This window comes from Capra hircus, chromosome 27 (assembly GCF_001704415.2).
Source record: "Capra hircus breed San Clemente chromosome 27, ASM170441v1, whole genome shotgun sequence".
NCBI classification, from domain to species: Eukaryota; Metazoa; Chordata; class Mammalia; order Artiodactyla; family Bovidae; genus Capra; species Capra hircus.
In genome coordinates this window covers 21,342,343-21,369,717 of record NC_030834.1, presented here as the reverse complement: position 1 = coordinate 21,369,717, position 27,375 = coordinate 21,342,343, and the positions used below count along the sequence as shown (strand labels likewise).

The following is a 27,375-nucleotide window of genomic DNA, read 5'->3' as shown; positions in this document are numbered from 1 at the left end:
TGGGTTGCCATTTCCTTCTCCAGTGGATCTTCCCGACCCGGATATCGAACCCAGGTCTCCTGCATTGCAGGCGGACGCTTTAACCTCTGAGCCACCAGGGAAGTTGGGCATAAACCAGTAAAAATGCAGATGAGCACCGGACCTGTGGTAAACTACACTGGGAAGATCCCAGGGGACAGGAACGGGGGGGCGGGTCCCAACTTAGGTGGGTGTTTATGTCAGGAGAGGGATGGTGATTTGGGCCTCAGCCCAGCGAGGCCGGCTGCCGGGCGGAGAAGTGCCAGCGAAGAAGGGGTTAGGGGAGAATCTATGACTGGGGGGTGGGGGTGAGGGCCCCGCGGAGCAATCAGGTGGGGGATGGAGCCTCGGGCTCCTCCGTGCTTTGTTCAGTTACAAGCCAGGCCCCTCTTTCCGGAGAAGCCAATTAGATCCCCGCCGGGGGATCATCTGACCTCGCGCCTCCCGCCGGGAGGGGCTTCGACAGGGGCGGGGCCGGCGGTCGCCTCCTCCGGGACCCGGCCGCGGGCCGTTGCGGGGGAGTCCCGGGCGCCGCCGCGCAGCCCGGCCCCGCCCCGCGCCCGCCGCGCCCCGCCCTCGGGGCTTCCCGGGCGCGCGCCGCCCCGCCGTGTCCGCGCGCCACGCCCCCCTGCTCGCGGGCCGCGTGCGGAGCCGCGCACCCCGGAGGCTCGGGGACCGTGGCGGCGGGCGGCGGCAGAGCAGCCGTCCGCGGGCCATGTCTTCCCCGGCCGTAGCGAGGAGCTCCCCGGGAGGGAGCCAGGAGGTGGACTCGCGGCCGCAGAGGCAGGGCCGGTTTTGGGAAGTGGGCGGCGGCGGCGGCGACCGGCTGGAGCGCGCCGCCGCGGAGTCGGAGCGCTGGGAGCTGCTGCTCCGCCGGGGCGAGCTGCTGGCGCTGGGCGGCCACCTGAAGGGCGCGCTGGAGGCGTACGCGGCGGCGCTGCGCCGCGGGGCCCCGGTCAGGCCCGAGTGCCTCGGCACCCTGGTTGACTGCCTGGTGTTCAACTACCGGCTCCGCCACGGCTTGGGCTGGAGCGCGAGTCCGGCGGGGGGCGCCCACCGCGGCGTTAGCGCCGGCGGGCTGCTTAGCTGCCTGGGCTGCCGGGGCTTCCTCAGCGAGCCGGTTACCGTGCCCTGTGGCCACAGCTACTGCCGCCGCTGCCTGCGGAGAGAGCTCCGCGCGCGCTGCCGCCTCTGCCGGGACCGGCTGCCGCCCGCCGCGGCTGCCGATGCCCTGGGGACCTCCCCGCGGCCGCCTCCGGCCGCCGCCGCCACCGCCACCGCCACCGCCACCGCCTCCGCCTCCTCCGGCTTCAGGACCAGCGTCGTTCTCAACCACCTGGCCGAAAAGTGGTTCCCGGGCCAGCGGGAGCGAGCCCGGGCGGCCGGCCGGCTCGGGGAGCTGCTGCACCAGGGGCGCTACCGGGAGGCCCTGGCCGCCGCCTGCGAGGAGCTGCGAGCAGGTGAGCGCGCGGGCCCCGCGACCGCACCCTTCCTTCCCGACTCGCGGGGCGGCCCCAAGCTCGTCTGCGCCCCAGGCCGGCTGCCTCCCAGGGCTTGCGTCTTGGGGTCCCGGGTTGTGTGTGTTTTGGGGGGTGTGTGTGGGAAGGGGCGGCGCCCCGAGGTGCTTCGGTCACAATGGGGATCGCCCTCGAGCCGACTGTGACGCGGCGCGGGGTTTCCTACGCCTCGGCCTGGCGCTGTGGCGGGCGCGCCCCGAGTGGAGCAGCGCGGAGCGGGTGGCCGGGCGAGGCCGCGCGAGCGCGGGATGGGGAGGGTGTTGGGCGAGCCTGAGCGTCGGCTCGCTTCCTGCCGCGCTCTTTCCGGTAATTGGCCGCCCGGGCCGGGTCCGCCGCGGGGAGACTCCTTGCCGGGGCGGGCAAGTGGATCCCCAGCCGAGGATGGGCGTGCAACGTATATACCTTGGTCTCCCGCAAAAGTCACCCGGGCAATTGGAAGCCGCGGGAGGCAGAATTGCATAAGCCGGGGTGGGTGGGGGTGGTGGAGGGCGTTGTGTAACGGGTGACGTCGGGTGGGCGTGGCGGGAGCTGGGCGCCCGCACCCCGCACCCGGAGGCCCGGTCGGAGCTGCCCAGGGTTGTCCCAGTCTTGAATGAGAACGCCCGGAGACTTGCTGCCTCTTGATGGTTTCCACCTGTCTGTTTCACAGCGTGCTTATTTCAGAAACGCTTGTGCTTCCTTTCGAATGCACGTAGCTCACGGTGAAGATAATAGAGGTAGTCTCTGATGGAGTTCGTGGCCACGCTAGTGTTTGCCTTTCCGCACTCTTGATCAAGCTCTGGCGGCGAAGGGCCTCTGAAGATCTTTGGTCTGTTCTTTCGCCGCCAAGAAGCAGTTTCAGCCTGCTAACCTAGGCTAGCCACTTTTCTTAAGGTGGTTTGGGGCTGTGGAAAGAGACCTTGGCGGAGGTAGTTAGCTGTGTAAAATGAAGCGTTGTAAAATCGGTAGTTTTCTACCATGGGTATTACCTCCACCCCCACTCTTGGGACGTTATCAGGGGCAATATCTAGAGACGTTTTTGGTGACCACCCCTTGTGCGAGTGGAGTGGTGCTGGTACAAACAGTGGGCAGAGGCCACGGAGGCTCTTTCAGTATCCAGTGATGCGCGGGACAGTTTCCCACACAATGATCAAGGCCTGAAGTGTCAGTTTTGTCCTTGTTAACCCTTGTGTGAAATAAGCATATTTCAAGGTGGAATAGAATAATACTTGGAGAATTAACCACCAAGGAAGTAGAATTAATCACCAAGAAGATAAACTGACGTGAGGTTTGAGGTGCATTTATAAACTGTAACTGAAAGCATCTTGGAAGCTTTTTTTTTTTTTTTTTTAACCCTAAGCGCTCAGTCATTTTGAAGTAGTCATCATGTTAAGTCGTTGAATACCTTTAGAATTCAAACCGCAAACTTGGCATGCTTTCATATATTTTCAGTATCTTTACGGGCAGTAGCAGTTATAGAAGTAGCATGATAGACCCAGAACAAAACAGAACTATTCGGAAGACAAAATTCCTCAGCAGCTCATTCTCTCTGGGTGAATCGAGTTTGGATGGTCAACGAAGGACAGACCATCTAGGACGCGTTCCTCAAAATGAGGAAGCAGAAGCTGGGGCAGTGACACGACTGGTCCACAGTCACACATCCAGCTCATTGTGGAGGCAACACTGTGTCCTGAATTTCTCCTAAATGTTGGATCAGGATTCATCCTACCGTTAGGGCTCATCCCATGAAAATGTGTAGCATCAATTCCCAAGGAAGTTTTTTGCCACTAGTGTGAAATAAAGGAGAAACTTACTGACAGCCCTATTCATTATTAACTCCTACTGATTTAAATGGTTTGACCTCTTAAATTAGGCTTTTTGAAAAAATTCAGGTCCTAATCCACAGAAGAACAGGGAGTATTTACTAATTAAGATCTAGCTTAGCGTTCTATGACCAATAATGTTTTTAATTAAAGAAGATTTGGGCCTGGGATTGAGGATATTATTTTTTAACAGGAAAAGATTGAAATATCTACTCTTTCTCCTTTTTTTTCAATTTGCATAGACTACATGTGGGAATTTTGTCCGTTCAGCTGCTTCATTCTACTTTTGCAGGACTAGAACCCAAGACTCCTTTGACTTCGTCCATTTTCTCCTCAGTTTTAGGTCTTTGAAAAATCTGTAATTCCATACTCCGAAATGTGTCTGATTGGTACTAATGAGGATAACTTTTTTCATCCTTTGAATCTTTAGTACAAAGTAGGAAGAAAAAAAATCTTAGAGCTAACAAATTATAGTTGATGGAGTGCAGATATTATGTGTTTAACAGTTTATGAGGGTAAATAAAAAGGTTTAGTAGAGTTATAAATCTACTTGTGCAGTTAAGGTTTAACTTTTTGAGAGCTAGTTAGCTAGAAAGGCATTTGAAATGTGTTTGTATAATTGGACAGCTGTACCCCAGATACCTTCATTATTGCTAACAGTGGAAAAAGACTATAATTTCTTCGTATAATTCTTGCAATGAAACAAGTAAATACTATTAACTAGAAAAACTAATCAGTCTACAGTTAGCCCACACACATCCAAATTTAAGCCCTTTCAACAAGAAAGGAAAGCTAGAAAACCTTTGCCAAAATCAGAACGTTCCCATTGAGATTACATAAGTTTCTGTTGAATTGAAATATATTTAGATAACATTTAATCCATTGATCTTTTGGTATTAACTTTTGGATGTTTCATAACTTTGTCTTTTTGGTATTCAGGAATATTATGTAAAGATCTTTTCTGCTTTGGTTCTTTATACTTAAGACTCTTAAAATGATCCCACTCAGCTATGCTCTTTGTTTTATTTTTAATGAATTTTTACACTGGCTTGCCCCTTTCTCCACGAAGAAGACCAACAGAACAGTATAATTTATAATTTGAAATGGTTAGAAAGTAAATAAAAGTCACAGGGAAGAGAACATTTTATTTAAAACACTTGGAGAAAAAAGTTTTATTTTTAATATTCAAAAAAAATGTTTGGCTATGCTAGATCTTATTTGCAGCGTTCAGAATCTTCTGTTTGTTGAGGCATGTAGGTTCATTTTTGTTTTGTTTTTAGTTGTGGCATTTGGAATCTGTAGATGCAGCATGCGGGGATCTAGTTCCCTGACATGGGATCGAACCTGGGCCCCCTGCACTGGGAGTGCAGAGTCTTAGCCATTAGACCACTGGGAAATCTCTGTTTTGATTATTAGTTATGTATTCCTTGTCAGGTATTTCAAAATGTTTTATATCATTTCATTGTCACAAAGAATTCTATGGAGTACTATTATCCTCAGAGGGAAATTGAAGCGCCTGAGGTGCCTAGTACTGCCTAGTAGTTAGAGCTGTGCCTATTGGTGTCTAACGACCTGGGTTTGAATCCCAGTGCAGTCTCCACCTGCTCTGACCTCCCTGTTTTGCTTTCCTTATCTGAAAAGTGAGCAGTGTCTACCTCATAGATAACAATCGTAACAACAGCCTAGGCCTGTTGTGAGAATTAAGAGAGTCAAAACATGTGAAGTGCTCCGAATGGTGCCTGATGGATAAATACCCAGTAAATATTAATTAAAATATTCTTAAAATGTAAAATTTGTGCCCCAGCTAGGAGATGATTTAGCTAAAATTGAAATCTAAATCTTATAATATCAAGTCCTGTTCTTTTATCTCTACCACATTAATATTACCAGTGTATGTGTGCGGGCTAAGTTGCTTCAGTCGCGTCCAACTCTTTATGACCCTATGGTGGGTATCCTGCCAAGTTCCTCTGTCATGGAATTCTCCAGGCAAAAATACTGGAGTGGTTGCTGTTCCTGTCTCCAGGGGATCTTCCCAACTCATGGATCCAACTCGGATCTCCTGTTTTGCAGGCGGATTCTTTACCATCTGAGCCACCAGGGTATATTAACAGAGTGAGGGTTAAATCCTGATTCTGGCCTACATATGTTAATTAGTAGTAACATTTTAGCATATATCAATAAAATATAGATGCTGCAAGGCTTTCCTGATAAAAAGATTAGTCAAATTATGTGTATGTTAGGTGCTTAGTCATGTCCAACTCTTTGAGACCCGATCGACTGTAGCCCGCCAGGCTCCTCTGTCCCTGGGATTTTCCAGTCAAGGATACTGACATGAGTTTCCATTTCCTTCTGCAGGGGATTTTTCTAACCTAGGGATCAAACTGCATTTCAGGCAGATTCTTTACCATCTGAGCCACCAGGAAAAAAAGATTAGTCAAATTATAGGTAAATACTGAATACATTTAAAGAAAATATAAAAGGTTTTTTAACATTTTATTAGTCAATGAGGTTAACATGAAGAGATTTGAATTTAATTTATCCCCGCAAAGAGTCAGACAAGACTGTGTGAAACTCAGGCTTCACTTCAAACTTATGTATCCCTTGGAGTGGGGCAGGGCAACCCACTCCAGTATTCTTGCCTGGAGAATCCCATGGACAGAGAAGCCTAGCAGCCTGCATTCCATAGGGTGGCAAAGAGTTGTACGCAACTGAAGTGACTTACCATGCAAACTTATGTATGCCCTAACTTACTCTGCCAAATGCTTGAAACAGTAAACATTGACATTTATATGGTGGTTTATACTTCGCAACACATTTTCACTTCCATTAACTGAGGACTTCCCTGGTGGCTCAGACAGTAAAGCGTCTGTCTACAATGTGGGAGACCTGGGTTCGATCCCTGGGTCGGGAAGATCCGCTGGAGAAGGAAATGGCAATCCACTCTGGTACTGTTGCCTGGAAAATCCCATGGACAGAGGAGCCTGATAGGTTACAGTCCATGGGGTCGGAAAGAGTTGGACAGGACTGAGCGACAAAGATCATGCGAGATAGGAGAGCATGCATTAGTACCCCGAATACATAGAATGTAGAAAAAGAGCTCCAAGAAAGTGACTTTTTAAAGGCAAGCAAGTAACCAAGTTGCAACTGAAAGCAGAAACTGGGCATGTGGGTATTGCTTCTAAGACTGATTCATTTTAAAATGAGCATATAAATCTTAAGTGTTCTTGTTATTAACAAGTGTTTATTGAGTGCTTGCTCTATACTAGGCTTTGTTTTAGGTGTTGGAAATACAGAGGTGAATAAAATCAAGTGCCTGTCCTCAAGAGAGTTTGTGTTTTTTGTTTCTCTTAAAGTTGCAGCAAATTAGTATTTCTTGAAAATAGTTAGAAAAGGGGCTTGTTGCTTAACTGATTTCTAACAAACTGAATGTGTATCCTGTATATCTCTGATTCATCTTTCCTTTAATTCAGAAGTCCACTTTTAGGATTTTTGCAGTGTCTCACGGTCACTATTATAACAGCATTTTCTCATTGTTATAGAAAATGAAAAAGGGGGTTATATAAATAACTCTTAAGTGATCTGTTTAAAATAATTTCTATGTTTTTACTTTTTATTCATCAAGCAAATGATGAAAGATTGACCAAAGCTCAGTTATCATAGATTTCTCATTATTTATATATTAAACTTTGGTTTACTCAGTCTTGTTTTTATATTTAGTGAAATATTTCTGGAGGCTTAGGTGTATTCAAGTATAATTTTAAATGTATTTGTATAGTATTCTGCCTCTAATGGCTTCCCTGATAGCTCAGTTGGTAGAGTCCACCTACAGTGCAGAAGACCCAGGTTCGATTTCTGGGTTGGGGAAGGGATAGGCTGCCCACTCCAGTATTTGTGGGCTTCCCTTGTGGTCCAGCTGGTAGAGAATCTGCCTGCAATGTGGGAGACCTGGGTTCGATCCCTGGGTTGGGAAGATCCCCTGGAAAAGGGAAAGGCTACCCACTCCAGTATTCTGGCCTAGAGAATTTCATGGACTGTATAGTCCATGGGGGTCACAGAAAGTCAGACACGACTGAGCGACTTTCACTACTGCCTCTTGCATTATAAAGATATTTTTTGAAATTGTCATTATGTTTTACTATAGAAGGTGAATGATTTAAGAGAACTCTAAAATGCTAAGCAGAAGTTTCTGTTCAATTTTTTTTTTCTTTTTCTTGTGGTGTTAATAGAATAGGATCATTCTTTTTTCTTTTTCTCTTCCCCTCCTTTTGTGCAACCTGCATTACTAACCCCTAAAGATATATCCTCTGTCCATGGAATTCTCCAAGTAAGAATACTAGAGTGGGTAGCCATTTCCTTCTCCAGGGGATGTCCCCGACACAGGTATTGCACGCCGATTATTATCCTCTGAGCCATCAGGGAAGCCCAAAGATATTTCTTACCTGGTCTTTGAGGTATTTGAGTAAAAGAGGATATTTCTTACCTGGTCTATGAGGATTATTTGAGTAAAAGATGTAGAAAATACTTTACCTTGTATTAAGAACTGATGTCATTTATTTATCAACTTGTTTTGAAATATTTTGTAATTTAACAGTAATTGTTATTTATTGAGCGCTTATGTGCCGGGCCTTGTGTTAACTGTTAACATGCATCCCTTTAAGAAAATATTGTTTATTTGGCTGTGCTGGGTCTTAGTTGCCACACATAGGATCTTTGATCTTTAGTTGTGGCAGACTGGATCTAGTTCCCTGACCAGGAATCGAACCCATGCCTCCTTCATTGGGAGAGTGGAGTCTTAGCCACTCAACTACTAGGGACGTCCCCTCACAACAGTCTTAAGATGTAGGTATCTCTAGCATTTTATAGGTGAGGAGACAGAGGTTCAAAGAGTTAAATAAATGGTCAAAAGTGAATCAGAACCCAGATCTTCTGAATCTAGTGGTTATGATCTTAATTAGTACACCAAACTACTATTCCTGGACTTTATTAATCGCTAATAACTTGTCAGTCAGCAGCTCTTAGTTTAACTGTGATAACCAAGTTCTATAGAAAAAATTTGGTATTTCAGTTAGCCATTGGAATTCTTAAACTAGCTGAACATATAAATATAAAAAGAAAAGACACTCAAGAGGAATGATAAAAAGGAAATGAACAGGGAATTTTTATACTTACACATAAATAATTCAATAGCCAATAAATAGTTTTAAGGTCAAACTCACTGAGAAAAGGCACACTAAAATAATGATGCTGTTTTTCATTTGTATTTTTAAATTATTTTAAATGAAACAAAGATGAATATTTTTTAATGATTAAAAAGTTCACAAAGATAGACATTGTAAACCATTAGACACCTAATAACAAAGGAACAGATACATCAGAAGAAATATAAGGGAAAACAAAAAATATATAATCATAATGAGACATACTAACTTTTCTCTAAGAATATTTTATGAAGTGCAGAAAAAAGAAAGAATCAGAGCATCTTGAATGATATCGTTAATAACTTGAACGTAATTTGTTTAATTAATGTATATTAATCTGATATCCTACACAGATATATTTAAAATTTTGTATCTCGTATGTTGTTGTTAGTGTCCATAGGAGATTTAGAAAAAGTGGCAAAAAGATAAACATTACTAAATTTCAAAAAGTAGAATTTTTGGTGATTCAGTTATACATATACCCATATTATTTTTTAAATTTTCCATTACAAGATATTGACTATAGTTCCCTGTGCTATGCAATAAACTTTTGTTGCTTGTTTCATATGTATTTTTTAAAATTAGAAATCTAGCATTCTATTCATAATAAGTTGAACAAATGGAATCAAAATGTCAAAAATTTTTTAATTAGGCAAAAATTCATTTTCTAAAATATGTTATACATATTATTTATATATATATATGTATACTAAAGCTTTTCTACTGTGCTTGAGAAAGAACATCAAAAAAAAAGGGGGAGATGGAGAAATCGGAAATAATAAAGTAAATGAAATGGGAGCACTGAATATGAAATAGAAAAAGTGAAACAAACTAAATAAAAGTAAAAGCTCCTCATATAGTCCAGTTGTTTGTAAACATGGCTGCTCGTTAGAAGGAGAAGGCAATGGCAACCCACTCCAATACTCTTGCCTGGAAAATCACACGGACGGAGGAGCCTGGTGGGCTGCAGTCCATGGGGTCGCACAGAGTCGGATACGACTGAAGCGACTTAGCAGCAGCAGCAGCTCGTTAGAAACATATCTGGAGCTCTGGCAAAAAGAAAAAGCAATATCTGGGCATTCCCCCCCCCCCACAAAATGCCATGATAATTATGATATGTATCTGGATTTTAAAAAGTGATTACAGGTTTTCCTATTAAATGGTAGTTTTGGTGATACAGAATTCTATTTTTCTGTTGACCAGTCATGATACAGTGGTATTAAGTGGGTAATAGTTACATAATCACAGTAGTAAAAGATGTTTATCAGTTCTTACAATCAATAGCCAGACAAAAAATAAAAGATAATTACAGTTGCAAGCCATAATGGGAACATGATTAACCTAATAATATGAAATACATACAGTTTGGGGGGTCAAGCAGAGTGATGTGATAAGTGGAAGTGCACGTGTTTTCCGTGTGTTTTCATCTGCTCAGCCAGTCTGTCTCTTGGTTGGTCCTTTTAATTCATTTACATTTAAGGTGATTATCAATATGTATGATACTATTACTGTTTTTTTAATTTGGGGGGTTTATTTTCTGTAGGTAGGTCTTTCCCTTCTTTTGTTTCCTGCCTAGAGAAGTCCTTGAGCATTTGTTGTAAAGCTGGTTTGGTGGTGCTGAATTCTCTTTTGCTTGTCTGGAAAGCTTGTCATTTCTCCATCAGATCTGAAGGAGAGTCTTACTGGATAGAGTATTCTTGGTTGTTGGTTCTTCCCTTTCATAATATTTCATTTTAAGTATATCATGCCATTCCCTTCTGGATTATAGAGTTTCTGTTGAGAAATCAGCTGATAGCCTGATGGGAGTTCCCTTGTATGTTATTTGTCGTTTTTCCCTGGTCACTTTCAGTATTTTATCTTTGTCTTTAATTTTTGTCTGTTTGATTTGCTATGTGTCTTGGTGTGTTCCTCCTTGGGTTTATCCTTTCTGGGACACTCTGTGCTTCCTGGGCTTGGTTGACTATTTGCATTTCCATGTTAGGAAAGTTTTCAGCTATTATCTCTTAAAATATTTCCTCAGGTCTTGTCTTTTCTCCTTTTGGGACCCCTATAATGCAAATGTTGGTCTGTTTAATGTTGTCCCAGAGATCCCTTAGGCTGTCTTCATTTCTTTTCCTGCCTTTTTTATATCCTGTTCTGTGGCAGTGATTTCCACCATTCTGTCCTCCAGCTCATTTATCCTCTCTTCTGCCTCAGTTATTCTGCTGTGAATTCCTTCTAGAGTACTACTCATCTGTTTGTTTCTTTTTTAGTTCTTCTAGGTCTTTGGTAAACATTTTTTGCATCTTCTCAATCTTTGTTGCCATTTTTTTCCAAGATCCTGAATCATCTTCACTATCATTATTCTGAATTCTTTTTCTGGAAGGTTGCCTATCTCCTCTACATTTTAGTTGTTTTCCTGGGGTTTTGCCTTGTCCCTTCATCAAGGACATAACTTTCTGCTTTTTCATGCTGGTTGTGTGTTAGTCTCTCAGTCGTGTCTGCCTCCCTGCTCCCCATAGATTGTAGCCTGCCAGGCCCCAGGCTCCTCTCTCCATGGAATTCACCAGGCAAGAATACTGGAGTGGTTGCCATTCCCTTCTCCAGGGGATCTTCTCGACCCAGGGATCAACCCCGGGTCTCCCTGCATTGCAGGCAGATTCTTTACCATCTGAGCCACCAGGGAAGTCCTTAACTTTCTGAAATGTGGCTTGTTTTACTCGCTGTGGGATTGTGGTTCTACTTGCTTCTTCTGCCTGCCCTTTGATGGAGGAGGCTAAGAGGCTTGTGTAAGCTCCCTGGTGGTGGGGAAAACTGGGTCTTGCTCTGGTGGGGACGCCCTTGCTTACTGAAGCTTTAATCCAATTGTCTGTTGATGAGTGGGTTTTCGCTCCCTCCCTAGTAGTTGTTTGGCCTGAGGCGACCCAGCCCCCAGCTCTAAGGTCAGCTTAATGGCTACCTTCAGGAGGGTTTACACCAAGGGGGACCTTCCCAGCCTGCTGCCTCCAGTGTCTCACCCCTGTGCGTGGCCCCTGCTGACCCACACCTCCCCAGGAGAGCCTCACCCCAGCAGGTGGTTTCGGTTCAGTCTCCTGTGGAGTCGCTGCTCTTTTCCTCTGGGTCTTGGTGTGTGCGTGGTTTGGTTTGTGCCCTCCAAGACTGGAGTCTCTGTTCCCCCAGTGCTGTGGAAGTCTTGTAATCAAATCCCGCTGGCCTTCAAGGTCAGATTCCCTGGGGATTCCCAGTCCCTTGTCGGGTCCCCAGGCTGGGAAGCCTGACGTGGGGTTCCAGACCTTCACAACAGTGGGAGAACTTCTTTGGTATTACAGTTCTTAGGGTTCTCCAGTCTGTGCGTCACTCACCCGGCGGGTATGGGATTTGATTTTATCGTGATTGTGCCCCTCCCACTGTCTTGCTGCGGCTGCTTCTTTGTGTTTGAATGTGGGGTATCTGTTTTGGTAGGTTCCAGCATCCTCCTGTCGATGGTTGTTCAACAGCTAGTTGTGATTTTGGTGTTCTCTCAGGAGGAGGTGAGCGCACATCCTTCTTCATTCCTATTTTCCTAGGAAACAAAAACACACAGGTTCTGGGAGTGTAACATTTTTATAAAAGGAAGGTGAGCAGAATATATTGAAGACTTTGTATAATATATCTACATAGCTTTCTGCACACTCAGCTTTCTAGAAAATAAGGAAATGAGCTGATATGTAAAAGCTTATAGGTAAGTGTTCATTGCAGTACTTTTTATAGTAGCAAAAATTAGAATAGGGAATTTTACATAGATGGTATATATAATGGAATACTTTGCAACCATTAAGTATCTTGTGGATATAATCACATTGATAAAAAGCAGATTATACACAGTATGTATGGTATATTTCATAAAACTATACATTAAAAATGTAATCCACCCACACAGATAAAAAAATACAGGTTATATGCCAACACTGGTTATTTCTTAGTTCATGAGAGCATGAATTGAGGAGCTTAAGACGACAGATTTTAATGAATTGCTTTGTGGTAGTAAAAGGATCTTTGGTTCTTAATTTTCTGTATTTTTCAAAGTTTATAGGTAAATATTTTATAACACTTGTTATTCAAAACAAGTGTCTTGAAGATAAATGATGTGTACACACCTCTTACTATCCATCACCTACTGGAAAACAGATTTCTTTGAGAAGTCTCCACTTTGGAGAATTCTCTTCCTGCAGCCCATGCGGTACCTTGGACCACTTAAAGCTAGTTTCCTCAGATGTGTAGCAGAATTTTATTTCAGTTGTTTTATTGACCTAAGTACTGACGATACCACCATGTCGAAGAGAAGAGGGAATGAGGGCAAGGATTGACGAGCCCAAGGAGACAGATTTTAATGAATTTTCCCTGCTTCAGCAGACATTTATCAAAGCAGGAATAGAGGATACAGAGACAGTAAATAATGGAGGGAGCTCAAAAACAGATTTTTTTATAATTAAATAGATGCCACGCACATACAAGTGATGGAACACGATCGTAATAGCAAACACTTTCGTAATAGCAAACACTTAAGTAGAGCTTATAATGTACCAAGCCCTGTTGTAAGTACGCCCTGTGAGCCCTGTTATTAGCAAAGGTGAACAGCAGGAACTCTGGATCCAGGTGGCTGGAGGGAGCATCTAGAATCCTTCACTTACGAGCTGTTTGGTCTTGGGCAAGATACTTAAACTTTCTGTACTCAGTTTCTTTATAAAAATGTGAACAATGTTAGACCCCCATAGGATTGTTCTGAAGGCTGTAGATCATTTAGAACAGTTTATAGTTTTTGTTGTTACCAAATAACTGTATTAACTGAAAAAAATTATCATCTCACATATTTAAAATTCTTACCCTTTGCTCCTTTGTGTATATTTTTGCATTTAAAAAGTCTATTGAAAATTAGTTCAGTTCTTCCCTTAGGGGTAGTTTTTTTTTTGTAACTTTTATCAGCCATAAAAAGGAACAAATTTGAGTCAGTTGTAGTGAGGTGGATGAACCTAGAGCCTGTTATACAGAGTGAAGTAAGTCAGAAAAACAATACTGTATATTAACACATATACATGGAATCTAGAAAAATGGTACCGATGAACCTGTTTGTGGGGCAGAAATAGAACAGACTTGCGGACACTGGGGGAAGGAGAGGGTGGGACGAATTGAGAGAGTAGCATTGACAAATGCACACGGCCACATATAAAAGACAGAACGAGCACATATATAAAAGACAGAAAGAGCAGGAAGCAGCTGTATAGCCAGGAAGTTCAATTCACATGCCTTGTGATGACCTAGAGGGGTGGGATGGTGGGAGGAGGGAGGTCCAGGAGGGAGGGAGTATACACATACCTTTAGCTGATTTACTTTGTACAGCAGAAATCAACACAACATTCTAAAGCAGTTATCCTCTGAATAAAAATAAGTTTTTATTTTTATTGGAGTTAGGTTAACAGTGTGTTAGTTTCAGGTATATAGCAAAGCGATTTAATTATATATATACACGTATTGTTCTTAAATTCTTTTCCATTTAGTTTATTACAGAATATTGAGCAGAGTTCTCTGTGCTGTACAGTAGGTCCTTATTGGTTATCTGTTTCAAATGTGATGGTGGTGGTGGTTTACTTCTCAGTCGTGTCCAACTGTATGCAACCCCATGGACTGTAGCCCACCAGGCTCCTCTGTCCAGGGGATCTTCCTGACCCAGAAATTGAATTCAAGTCTCCTTCATTGGCAGGCAGATTCTGTATCTGTTTTGTAATAAGTTCATTTGTATCATTTTTTTTTTAGATGCCACATATAAGCAATATCATATGGTATTTTCTTGTCTTTTTCTGGCTTCACTTAGTACGCTAGTCTCTAAGTCCATCCATGCTGCTGCTGCTGGCACTGTATCATTCTTTTTTATGGCCGAATAGTATTCCACTGTGTCTATGTACCACATCTTTGTCCATCACCTGCAGATGGACATTTAGCTTGCTTTTGTGTCTTGCCTGTTGTAAATAGTGCTGCAGTGAACATTGGGGTACCTGTATCTTTTCAAATTCTGGTTTTCTCTGGATACATGTTACGGAATGAGATTGCTGAATCATATGGTAACTCTATTTTTAGTATGGAGATGTTCTTCATAGTGGCTGTACCAGTGTACATTCCTACCAACAGTGTAGGAAGTTTCCCTTTTCTCCACACCTTCTCCAGCGTTTATTGGTTTTGATGATGGGCATTCTGACTGATGTGAGGTGATATCTCATTGTTGTTTTGGTCTGCATTTCCCTAATAATTAGCCATGTTGAGCATCTTTTCATGTGCCTCTTGGCCATCTGTATGTCTTTGTTGGGGAAATGTCTGTTGAGACCTTCTGCCCATTTTTTGATTGTGGTTTGTTTTGGCATTGAGTTGCATGAGCTGTTTGCAGATTTTGAAGATTAATCCTTTGTCAGTTGTTTCATTTGCAGATATTTTCTCCCATTCTGTGCACGCGTGCGTGCTCAGTCATGTCTAGCTCTTAGAGACCTCATGGATTGTAGTCCGCAAGACTCCTCTGTTCATGGGATTTTCCAGGCAAGAGTACTGGAGTGGGTTGCCATTTCCTCCTCCAGGGGATCTTTCCGACCCAGGGATTGACCCTGAGTCTTCTGCGTTGGCAGGTGGATTCTTTACCACTGAACCGCCAGGGAAGCCCCATTTGGTGGGTTGTCTTTTTGTTTTATGGTTTCCTTTACTGTGAAGAAGTTTTTGATTTGATTAGGTCCCATTTATTTTTGGCTTTATTTCCGTTACTCTGGGAAGCGGATCTAAAAAGATATTGCTGAGATTTATGTCAGAGTATTTTCTCCCCATGTTTTCTTGAGAGAATTTTCTAATACCAGGCCTTACATTTAGGTCTTTTCTTTTTAAATTGGAGTATAATTCCTTTACAGTGTTATGTTAGTTTCTGCTGTGCAATAAAGTGAATCTCCCAACTCATCTCTCCCTCTCCTTTCTGCTCTATGTCCACGTGTCCGTGATCTATGACTCCCTCTCTATTCCTGCCCTGGATTTAGGTTCATCTGTACCATTTTTCTAGATTCCACATATATGCGTTAATACATGATACTTGTTTTTCTCTTTCTGACTTCACTCTGTATGACAGACTCTAGGTCCATCAACACCTCTACAGGTGACCCAGTTCCATTCCTTTTCATGGCTGATTAATATTCCATTGTATACATGTACCATATCTTCTTTATCAATTCATCTGTCTTTGGGCATTTGGTTTGCTTCCATGTCCTGACTATTGTAAGTACTGTTGCATTGAACGTTGGGTCATCTGTCTTTGGCCCTTTGCTTTGCTTCCATGTCCTGGCTATTGTGAGTACTGTTGCATTGAACGTTGGGGTACACGTGTCCTTTTGACTTACAGTTTTCCCAGGGTGTATGCCCAGAAGTGGGATTGCTGGGTCATATGGTAATTTTAGTTTTAGTTTTTTAAAGAACCTCCATACAATTCTCTACCATGGCTATATCAGTTTACATTCTCACCAACAGAGCAAGAAGGTTCCTTATTCTCCACACCCTCTCTAGCATTTATTGTTTGTAGATTTTTTTTTTTTTTTTACTTTACAATATTGTAGTGGTTTTCCCATACATTGACATGAATCTGCCACGGGTCTACATGTGCTCCCCATCCTGAACCCCCCTCCCTCCCCCCTCCCCATCCTATCCCTCCTGTATCATGCATTGAACCTGGACTGGCGATTTGTTTCATGTATGATAATTTACATGTTTCAATGCCATTCTCCCATATCATCCCGCCCTCGCCCTCTCCCACAGAGTCCAAAAGACTGTTCTGTACATCTGTGTCTCTTTTGCTGTCTCGCATACAGGGTTATCGTTACCATCTTTCTAAATTCCATATATATGTGTTAGTATACTGTATTGGTGTTTTTCTTTCTGGCTTCACTCTGTATAATCGGCTCCAGTTTCATCCACCTCATTAGAACTGATTCAAATGTATTCTTTTTAATGGCTCAGTAATATTTGATTGTGTATATGTACCACAGCTTTCTTATCCATTCATCTGCTGATGGACATCTAGATTGCTTCCATGTCCTGGCTGTTATAAACAGTGCTGTGATAAACATTGGGGTACACGTGTCTCTTTCAATTCTGGTTTCCTCGGTGTGTATGCCCAGCAATGGGATTGCCGGGTCGTATGGCAGTTCTGCTTTCAGTTTTTTAAGGAATCTTCACACTGTTCTCCATAGTGGCTGTACTAGTTTGCATTCCCATCAACAGTGTAAGAGGGTTCCCTTTTCTCCACACCCTTTCCAGCATTTATTGCTTGTAGACTTTTGGATTGCAGCCATTCTGACTGGCGTGAAATGGTACCTCATTGTGGTTTTGATTTGCATTTCTCTGGTAATGAGTGATGTTGAGCATCTTTTCATGTGTTTGTTAGTCATCTGTATGTCTTCTTTGGAGAAATGTCTGTTTAGTTCTTTGGTCTACTCTTTGACTGGGTTGTTGATTTTCCTGGAATTGAGCTGCAGGAGTTGCTTGTATATTTTTAAGATTAATTCTTTGTCTGTTGCTTTGTTTGCTGTTATTTTCTCCCATTCTGAAGGCTGTCTTTTCACCTTGCTTATAGTTTCTTTTGTTGTGCAGAAGCTTTTAATTAGGTCCTATTTATTTATTTTTGCTTTTATTTCCAATATTCTGGGAGGTGGGTCATAGAGGATCCTGCTGTGGTTTATGTTGGAGAGTGTTTTGCCTGTGTTTTCTTCTAGGAGTTTTATAGTTTCTCGTCTTACGTTTAGATCTTTAATCCATTTTGAGTTTATTTTTGTGTATGATGTTAGAAAGTGTTCTAGTTTCGTTCTTTTACAAGTGGTTGACCAATTTTCCTAGCACCACTTGTTAAAGAAATTGTCTTTTCTCCATTGTATATTCTTGCCTCCTTTGTCAAAGATAAGGTGTCCATAGGTGCGTGGATTTATCTCTGGGCTTTCTATTTTGTTCCATTGATCTATATTTCTGTCTTTGTGCCTGTACCATACTGTCTTGATAACTGTGGCTTTGTAGTAGAGCCTGAAGTCAGGCAGGTTGACTCCTCCAGTTCCATTCTTCTTTCTCAAGATTGCTTTGGCTATTCTAGGTTTTTTGTATTTCCATACAAATTGTGAAATTATTTGTTCTAGTTCTGTGAAAAAAACTGTTGATAGCTTGATAGGGATTGCATTGAATCTATAGATTGCTTTGGGTAGTATACTCATTTTCACTATATTGATTCTTCTGACCCATGAACACGGTATATTTCTCCATCTATTTGTGTCCTCTTTGATTTCTTTTACCAGTGTTTTATAGATATAGGTCTTTAGTTTCTTTAGGTAGATATATTCCTAAGTATTTTATTTTATTTTATTTTTTGTTTTAATGGTGAATGGAATTACTAGAGCTAATCAATGTTTGTAGATTTTTTGATGATGGCCATTCTGACTGGTATGAACTAATACTTTGTTGTAGTTTTGATTTTCATTTCTCTAATAATTGGTGATGTTGAGTGTCTTTTCATGTGCCTTTTGCCCATCTGTATGTCTTTTCAGAAAGACGTCTGTTTAAGTCTTCCAGCCATTTTTGATTGGGCTAATGTTTTTGATATTGAGCTGCATGTTGTTGTTCTTGTTTTTTGGTCACTCAGTCAGCTTTTTGTGACCCCGTGGACTGTAGCACACCAGGCTTCCCTGTGCTTCACTACCTCCCAGTGCTTGCTCAAACTCATGTCCATTGAGTCAGTGAGGCAATCCAACCATCTCATCCTCTGTCACCCCCTTCTCCTCCTACCTTCAGTCTTTCCCAGCATTAGGGTCTTTTCCAGTGAGTTGGCTCTTTGCATCAGATGGCCAAAGTATTGGAGCTTCAGCATCAGTCCTTCCAATGAATATTGAGAGTTGGTTTTCCTTTAGGATTGACTGATTTGATCTTACAGTACAAGGGACTCTCAAGAGTCTTCTCCAACACCGCAGTCTGAAAGCATCAATTCTTTGGCACTCAGACTTTTTTTTATGGTCCAGCTCTTGTATTGGTACACAACTACTGGAAAAACCATAGCTTTGACTCTGCAGCAAAATGATATCTCTGCTTTTGATGTCTCTCCATTTTCTTTTCTCAGGATTTCTTCGGCTATTTGGAGTCTTTTGTGTTTTCATACAAATTGTAAATTTTTTTGTTCTAAATCTGTAAAGAATTCCATTGGGAATTTGTTAGGGATTGCATTGAATCTGTAGATTGCTTTGGGTGGTATAATCATTTTCATAGAATTGATTCTTCGAGTCCAGGAACATGGTATATTTCTCCATCTGTTTGTGTCATCTTTGATTTCTTTTTAATCAGTGTTTGATAGTTTTCTGAGTACAGGCCTTTTGTCTCTATAGATAGGTTTATTTCTGAGTATTTTAGTCTTTCTCTTTCAATGGTAAATGGGATTGTTTCCTTTAATTACTCTTGCAGATCTTTTGTTATTAGTGTATAGGAATGCAGGAGATTTCTGTGCAGTAATGTTGTATCCTGCAGCTTTACCAAATTCATTGATTAGCTCTAGTATTTTTTTAGTGGCATCTGTAGGGTTTTCTATGTATAGTATGATGGAATTTGCAGACAGTGACAGTTTTACTTCTTCTTTTCCAGTTTTTACTGCCTTTATTTCTTTTTCTCTGATTGCCATGGCTAGGACTTCTAAAACTATGTTGAATAAAAATGGTGAAAGCAGACATTCTTGTCTTGTTCCTCTAGAGGAAATGCTTTTAGTTTTCACCATTGAGAATGATGTTTGCTGTGGTTTGTCATACATGGCCTTCATTACGTTGATGTCTGTTCCCTCTTTGCCCGCTTTCTAAATGGATGTTGAATTTTGTCAGAAGTTTTTCCTGCATCTATTGAGATTATCATAGGGTTTTTTTATTCTTTAATTTGTTAATATGAAGTATCATATTGATGTTTTGAAGAATCTTTGCATTCATGGGATAAATCCCACTTGATCATAGTGTTTGATTAATGTGTTGTTGGATTCTCTTTGCTAGTATTTTGTTGAGGATTTTTGCATTTATGTTCATCAGTGATACTGGTCTGTAATTTTCTTTTTTTGTGGTATCTTTGTCTGGTTTTGCTATCAGGGTGATTGTGGCCTCATGGAATGAATTCCCTCTGCAGTTTTTTGGACGAGTTTGAGCAGGATGGGTGTTAATTCCCTAAATAAATGATAGAATTGGTCTGTGAAACCATCTGGTCCTGGACTTTGTTGGAAGATTTTTAATTACAGTTTCAATTTCGTTACCTGTGATTGGTCTGTTTATAGTTTCAAATTCTTCTTCATTCAGTTTTGGAAAGTTGTATCGTTTTAAGAATTTGTCCATTTCATCCAGGTTGTCCCATTTTATTGGCATATAGATGCTTGTAGTAGTTAGTCGGTTATGATCATTGTATTTCTGTGGTGTCAGATGTTATTTCTCATTTTTCATTTAATTTTAGTATTTGAGTCCTCTCCCTTTTTTTCTTTGAATCTGGCTAAAGCCAAAGGTTTATCAATTTTATCTTCTCAAATAACCAGCATTTAGTTCTATTGATTGCTATTATTTTCCTCTTTTCTATTTATTTCTGCTCTGATCTTTATGATTTCTTTCCTACTGACTTTGTGTTTTCTTTGTCCTTCCTTCTCTGGTTGCATTAGATGTCAGGTTAGACTGAGATTTTTCTTGTTTCTTGATTGTTAGAACCGTTTGAATTGTTTTTGCTGCCTCCCGTAAGTTGTGGATCATCGTGGGTTTCTTTTTTGGTTGTGCTGGGACTTCATTGCTGTGTAGGCGTTTTCTCTAGTTGCAGCGAGTGGGGCCTGCTCTCTAGTTGCAGTGCACAGGCTTCTAATTGTGGCTGCTTCTCTTGGTGTGGAGCACAGGCTCTAGATGCACGGGCTTCAGTAGTTGTGGCTACCGGGCTCAAGAGCACAGGCTCAACAGTTGTGGTGCACTGGCTTAGTTGCTGCGGGGCATGTGGGATCCCAGACCGGGAATCAAACTCATGTCTCCTGCATTGGCAGGTGCATTCTTTACCACTGAGACACCAGAAAAACCATTTGTTTCTGTGTATTTTTTTTTCCTTTGATTTCTTTAGTGATCTCTCAGTTATTGGCAGCACGCTATTTAGCCTCTGTGTTTGTGTGTGGTTTTTTTTTTTTTTACAGTTCTTTTGCAGTGTCAGATATAATTTCTCATTTTTCTCCCTGTAATTGATTTCTAATCTCATAACATTGTGGTTGGAAAAGATGCTTGAGACTATTTCAGTTTTCTTAAATTTTCTTTGTCCTGATCTGTGACCCAAGATGTGATCTATCCTGGAGAATGTTCTGTGTGCACTTGGGAAGAATGTGTATTCTGCTGCTTTCGGGTGGAATGTCTTGTACTGTGCTTAATCGCACAGTTGTGTCTGACTCTTTGTGACCCCATGGACTTTAGCCCACCAGGCTTCTCTGTCCATATGGATTCTCCAGGCAAGAATACTGGAGTGGGTTGCCATGCCCTCCTTCAGGGCATCTTTCCAACCCAGGGATCGAACCCAGGTCTCCCACACTGCAGGCGGATTCTTTACTGTCTGAGCCACCAGGGAAGCCCCAGAATGTCCTGTAAATAGCAATTAAATCTATCTGGTCTGTTGTGTCATTTAAAGTTTGTGTTTCTATATTTATTTTCTGTCTGGATGATCTGTCCATTGGTGTAAGTGGGGTGTTAAAATCCCACATTATTGTGTTACTGTCGATTACCCCTTTTATGGCTGTTAACACTTATCTTATATATTGAGGTGCTCCTATGTTGGATGCATAAGTATTTATAATTGTTGTATCTTCTTCTTGAATTGATCCCTTGATCATTCTATAGTGTCCTTTCTTATCTCTTATAACAGTCTTTATTTTAAAGTCTGTTTTATCTGATATGAGTATTGCTTTTGATTCCTATTTGCATGGAATATCTTTTTCCATCCCCTCACTTTCAGTCTGTATGTGTCCCTAGGTCTAAAGTGGGTCTCTTGTATACAGCTTGTATATGGATCTTGTGTTTGTATCTGTTCAGCTAGCCCTTGTCTTTTGGTTGGAGCATTTAATCCATTTACATTCAAAGTAATTATCAATATGTATGTTCATGGGTTTTTTCCTTCTCTTGTGTTTCCCGCCTAGAGAAGTTCCTTTAACATTTGTTGTACAGTTGGTTTGGTGGTGCTGAATTCTCTTAGCTTTTGCTTGTCTATGAATCTTTACATTTAGGTCTTTAATCCATTTTGAGCTTATTTTTATGTGTGGTGTTCTAATTTCATTTTTAACCTGCAGCTGTCCAGTTTTCCCAGCACTGTTTATTAAAGAGACTGTCTTTTCTCCACTGTATAGTCTTGCGTCCTTTGTTGACCACAGGTGGAAAAAAACTCAGATTTTATAGCTGAGGAAACTGAGGTACAGAGGTAATTTGCCCCAGTTCACAGTGAGTGAGTGGAGGAGCAGAAGTTGCAGCCAGGCTGTCTGGCTTCCAGGCTCTGAATCCTTCTGGAATGCCAAGTGGCAGTAGATGCAAACGAAAGCATCTTGGAGAAGAGGTTGGTGAGCTGAGTATTGGATCAGAAAAAGTTGTCCAGACAGAGGGGAGTTGCGTAGGGGGAGTCTCACAAGGAGGAAGCTCTGTGAAAAGGAAGGAGGCATGAGGTAGAAAAAGGCGTGCATTGGGCTGAGTAGCTAGGTCCTCTTGGGACTCACCGGGAGGCTCATATTGATGGGAAATAAGGCTGGAGAGATGGGCAGGACCCAGGCATGCAGGAACTTGGATGTTGTGCTAAATAACTATATCTGTGGATGGTGAGGTACGTATAGATAAAACTGGAGGCAGAGTGTGCAGTTAGCAAGCTGTTACAATAGTCTTAGCTTAATTTTGGCTTTCAAAACGTTGTTATTAGCAATTGGATTGGAAAAGACCCGGGATGGATTGGGGAAATACTAGAGGAGGTAAAACTGGCTGTGGCAAAGGTTAGCTTTGGACAGTCAGTGTTACCGACAGAGCAGCACACATATCCTTCTGGGGGTGCTGAGGTGTGGGAAGTGTACTGAGCCTGAGGAAAAGCGCAGCTGCCTGTTGGAAATCTGATGCAGCTGGAGGTAGGGTGGAAAAAAGAAGAGGTAGGAGTTAAATCCTGCCCAGTACACTCGGCCCTGACACATCCTTATATTTCTGAGTCTGTGATGCGCCAGGCACTGCATACCTGCAGCCGTGGACTGAGGGGCGGGCCCTCCCCGGTGGCTCGTGCAGAGGGGTGATCAGTTCATCCCAGGGTCCGCGGGACCTCGCACGGAGCAGATCATAAATATCTGTTGCCTGTTAAACACTTGAGTTAATGACACAGCCTGGCTGATGGCATTTTTTTTGCAGTTGCCTTTCCCACAAGTGGACACAGAGGGCAGATGTTCTGTATCCTTATACTATTCAGAGGGCTTCAATCATGCATTGGTGGTTGTTTTTTTTTTTTTTTATTTTGAATTAGGAAGGACTTGAAGGAAACAAGTGGGGTGGCCCTAATCTCTTTAATAATGTTCTGGGAGTTTGAACTCAACTGATGAGGCTCCCCCCTCCCCAACAGTCAGTCAAAATCACTATTCCATTGGCATGTGAAATGCTCAGTAAGAACAGAACCTACAAGGATTTGGGGAACAAGAGTTTTAAGATTTGACCCTCCTGTCGTCTCCGTCACGGGTCTACCACGCTTCTCATCCCAGGAGACACCAGCTTTCCAGGGAGCCTGGGTAGCTTGAGCTCCTTGGTTGCATCCTCGGAGGGGAGGAGCATGATGGACTGACCTGGCGCCATAAAGATGGAGGTCTCCCCAGCCCCTTCCTGCTGCGCTGCCCTGGGGAAGCTGCGTGAAGGGTAGTGCCAAGCGGTAAAGACCTTGATCAGAGCGTAGGGTACTCACGAGGTCCCCATGGGCGCTATCTCCAGGGTCGTGTGGGGGTACCTGCTGTAAAAGGAAACACATGAGAAGAAAAACAGTCCAGTAAGGGATCCGAGTGTGGAGGGGGCTGCTGGTTGTGACTGAAGCCCCTCTCTCTGGAGGTGCCGGAGCACAGGCGGGTCCTAGGGGTGCTGTTGGCAGGACCCTAGCTGTGCCCGACGTGGTCCCCATCCTCTCCAGCTCAGGGAGCTGGACGCTGCTGTGGTGACCACTCCTTAGACCGGCTGGGCACCTGCTGCTCCCGGTTTCCCGGACTCCAGTTGTGCTTGTCTGGTCAGGACCACGTGATGCCATTTCACAAGAAAATGGGATTTCCTAATGTGACTGTAAGCTCCTCAGAGACAAGGAGAAAGTATCATCTTTGAAACCCCTCCAGCATCTATCTATCTTGGTGCTGAGACTCCTCATTCTTGATTGATTAATCACATGGAGCTTTCAGTTTCTATGAGTTTTTGTTCAGATAATGATTTACAATTATATTGCTTTAAGAAACGAAAGATGAAATGTTCCAGACATGTCTTTTTCTGCTTAGGAAGTAAGAACTATTTTCATGAAATACTAATTTTATTCTTAAAATTTTTTCATTGGTATAAATTTGAGGTAACAGTTTGAGTTCTCAAGTACCAGCAACTGGAAAAGGCCTGTCTGATTAATTGTTAAATCAAGAGTTATCTGTAAAAAAGCAATCATTTAAAAACTAGAGTAAAGGAAGCTATTAAGGAGTTTTATTATAGTTTTTGTTTTGTTTGCCCAGGACGGTGGGTGGTAAGGTCTTTATGCCCTTCCCACAACGAATGCTGTATTTTATAAGCATACGTTTTGGAAGCCTTTAAAGATGAATAATAGCTTTAAAAAGAAGAGTCAAGTTAATGTCATCTGTAGATAATTGAAAATTGATTTCTGGCTTACACTTCAGTTTCAGAATCCATGTACCTGTAGTAATTTTTTTAACCTTTTTTTATTGGAATATAATTGCTTTACAGTGTTGTGTTTCTGCTATACACTGAAGTGAAGCAGCTGTAAGTATACAAAATCCTTTCCTTCTTGGGCCTGCCTCCAGCCCTCAGACCATTAAAGGGCACTGAGCTGAGTTCCCTGCGCCGCTCCGCAGGTTCCCACACGCAGTTTCACGCATGGCAGTGTATCTGTGTCCATCCTGACCTCTCAGTTTGTCCCACCCTCCCTTTCTCCCCTCTGGCGCCCATGTGTCCATCCTCTGCATCTGAGTCTGTAGGAAATAGGTTCATCTGTACCATCTTCCTAGATTCCACGTGACCTGTAGGAATTGATAATAGTACCATCAGTGAACCAGCTAAGCGTCTGAAGTTTTAGTGCCTTTGGATACGAGTTCGCTTTCTCAAGTAGAGACAGAGAGCATAGTGAAATTATCACCTAAAGCTTTTTACCCTCAAATATTTGAAAGTAAGTCATTCTGGGGCCATCCAGTCCTGTTCTTATTAATGGCAGGAATTTAAAAAATTTTCCCTCTTAAGAAACCTGACTCTTGTCAACCCACTTCCTCCAGAAACAGGACCACCGTGTCCTCTCATAAGATCGTGCCTCGGTCAGTCTTTGTAACTATGGGAATTCTGTGTGCAGTAGTTAACACATGTAGTCATTTATAAAGATTTCAAAATCAGATATAAAAAAAGATTTACCACAAAAAGACAAATCTTCTAAACATCTGAGAAACATCTTCTAAATCTTTGCCTATGTTAGGAAAACATTCAGTTTCTTAGGGGTGATCATATTATCAAAATATTTTCAGTTTTTTTAAAAAAAATCAGTTTCCTCCACGAAAACAATCTAACCATAAGGATTTGCTGTAAGTTAGAGAAATGTCAGTATGCCAGTGGGTTGCACCTGTACTGTGCTTGGCTCACTGCCTTTGCGTCAGTGGTTATTGACTAGAATCGCTGAGTCCGTTCTTACTTTAGTATGATGTTTCTGTGGATTATACAGTAATCTTTTAAAAATAATCAAGCCTTCATAACATTGATTTCAGAGCCCAGCGACTTGACTCTGAAAATCTACAGAGCTGAATCGTATGCTGGTCTCCAGGAGTTTAAAGCAGCCATAGAAGATTTAAATGCAGTTCTCTTTCAGCTGCCAAATTGGCCTGAGGTAAAATTACTGTTTTACATTTGCATGCATTTAAGAAGTTCCACTGTAGGGAATATGCATTTCAATTATGATTGTAAGTCACAACGAAATGGATTGGGCGATTTCTTTTAAATATATGGAATAGTTCTAGAAGTCTGAGGTCAATATTTTGAGTGGATGAATATCATCTGACAGTTTTTTAGACTATAAGAAACATTTGTTTCCTAACTAGAGAACAACTTGACTTCGAGGCACAGGGAAAAAAAAAAAAAAAGAGTTTAATATACAGCATTTCCTCAAAGAGGTACTATTGTGGAGATGAACCCAAAGAAGTTATCAGTGGAGGAGGTTTATTAAAGGAGAGAGAAGAGCTTCTGTGGCTGAACAGTTGACTGAGGCATTATGATGGGAACTGGGTGATGAGGCAGTCGTTCAGTACGGTAGATGGGGGCCTTGCCCATGGTCTTTTGAAAAAAGATTTGCAGCATGTGTATATTATATAATCGGTTTACGAATTCTCCTTTTTACCAATACTGTCAAGGCAAATCAATCCATCTCCCATGTATGTTATTTAAGTTAAAAATCATCTTTTAATGTGACTTTTTTTCTGCATTCAAAGCTATACCTTTGAGGACTGTATAGTAAGGATGCTCTAAAATTTATAAATTAATAAAGAAAATGATTCAGAATCTCATGATGACATGACCAGTTGGTACAAGTCAAATCAGTGTTAAGAATACAGGGGGAAATGATTTGTACAGACAGCTTTGGTGGCGGCAATGGTTTAGTCGCTAAGTCATGTCTGACTCTTGCGAGACCCCATGGGCTGTAGCCCACCAGGCTCCTCTGTCCGTGGGATTCTCCAGGCAAGAATACTGGAGTGGGTTGCCATGCACTCCTACAGGGGATCTTCCCAACCCGAGGATCGAACCCAGGTCTCCTGCGTTGCAGAACTCTTTTGCCAACTGAGCCACCAGGGAAGCTCTTAAAACCATTAAACAGGAAAGAATCCTCTGGACTTACCATTGGTGGGATATAATTAGAAATGTGGCTTTGGAGTCATTTTCTGGACCTCATAATCATAGGTGCCTATCCCGGGTAGGGTGTAAATGTGCCTGTAAAATGCTTTGGGCTCCTGAGAGTCATTCAGAGTTTCAAAATGAACATTTCCAAGCAGAACTTTTATTTTTAACCTAACGTGATATTGATGTTTCAAAAAACAATTCCATCCATAAAAGTTGGGTATGTGTGCTTTTATTGAAGGTGTACTTCAGGAAAGGAAAAGTCCTCCACGATGCTGGTTTTTTAGGTGATGCCTTACAACTGTTTCTTCAGTGCTTAGCGCTCGATGAAGATTTCGCACCTGCAAAGCTAGAAGTAGAAAAGGTAAAACGTTTAACAACTCTAACACTTCCAGCCAGTTTACCGACAACACAGGTCTTTTTGCAAATGCCCGCTAGACTTTTGGGGTAAGGACATAAGGGGTGTCCATAAGTCAGATTTAGTAGCAGTTTGATGAGGGGTTTTCAGGTTCAGTATGCTTATTAGCATATTGAGTTCTTACCCAAATCAGAACATTTCAGAGAGAGTTAAATGCATTACTTTCGCCTAGTTAAATTTAGATGTTCTCTAATAGTCTGTTCCATGGGAGCCAGACCAGTCATTCCTAATTAAACATTGTTGTCATGATGTTCCTGCTCAGGAATTTTTATTGGCTTCCTTTGCCTTTCATTTCAGGTCTCA

General features: G+C 42.3%; 1 protein-coding gene across 1 annotated transcript in view; it reads left to right on the top strand.

Moving 5' to 3' along the window:
* Positions 654-27,375, top strand: part of LONRF1 (LON peptidase N-terminal domain and ring finger 1) — a 47,480-nt gene continuing 20,758 nt past the window's right edge. Inside the window, exons 1-3 of the mRNA XM_018042095.1 lie at positions 654-1,478; positions 25,535-25,653; positions 26,896-27,018. Of these exons, the coding sequence (XP_017897584.1) occupies positions 734-1,478; positions 25,535-25,653; positions 26,896-27,018 (987 nt within the window). The 5' untranslated portion in view covers positions 654-733. The remainder of the gene's footprint in view (positions 1,479-25,534; positions 25,654-26,895; positions 27,019-27,375) is intronic.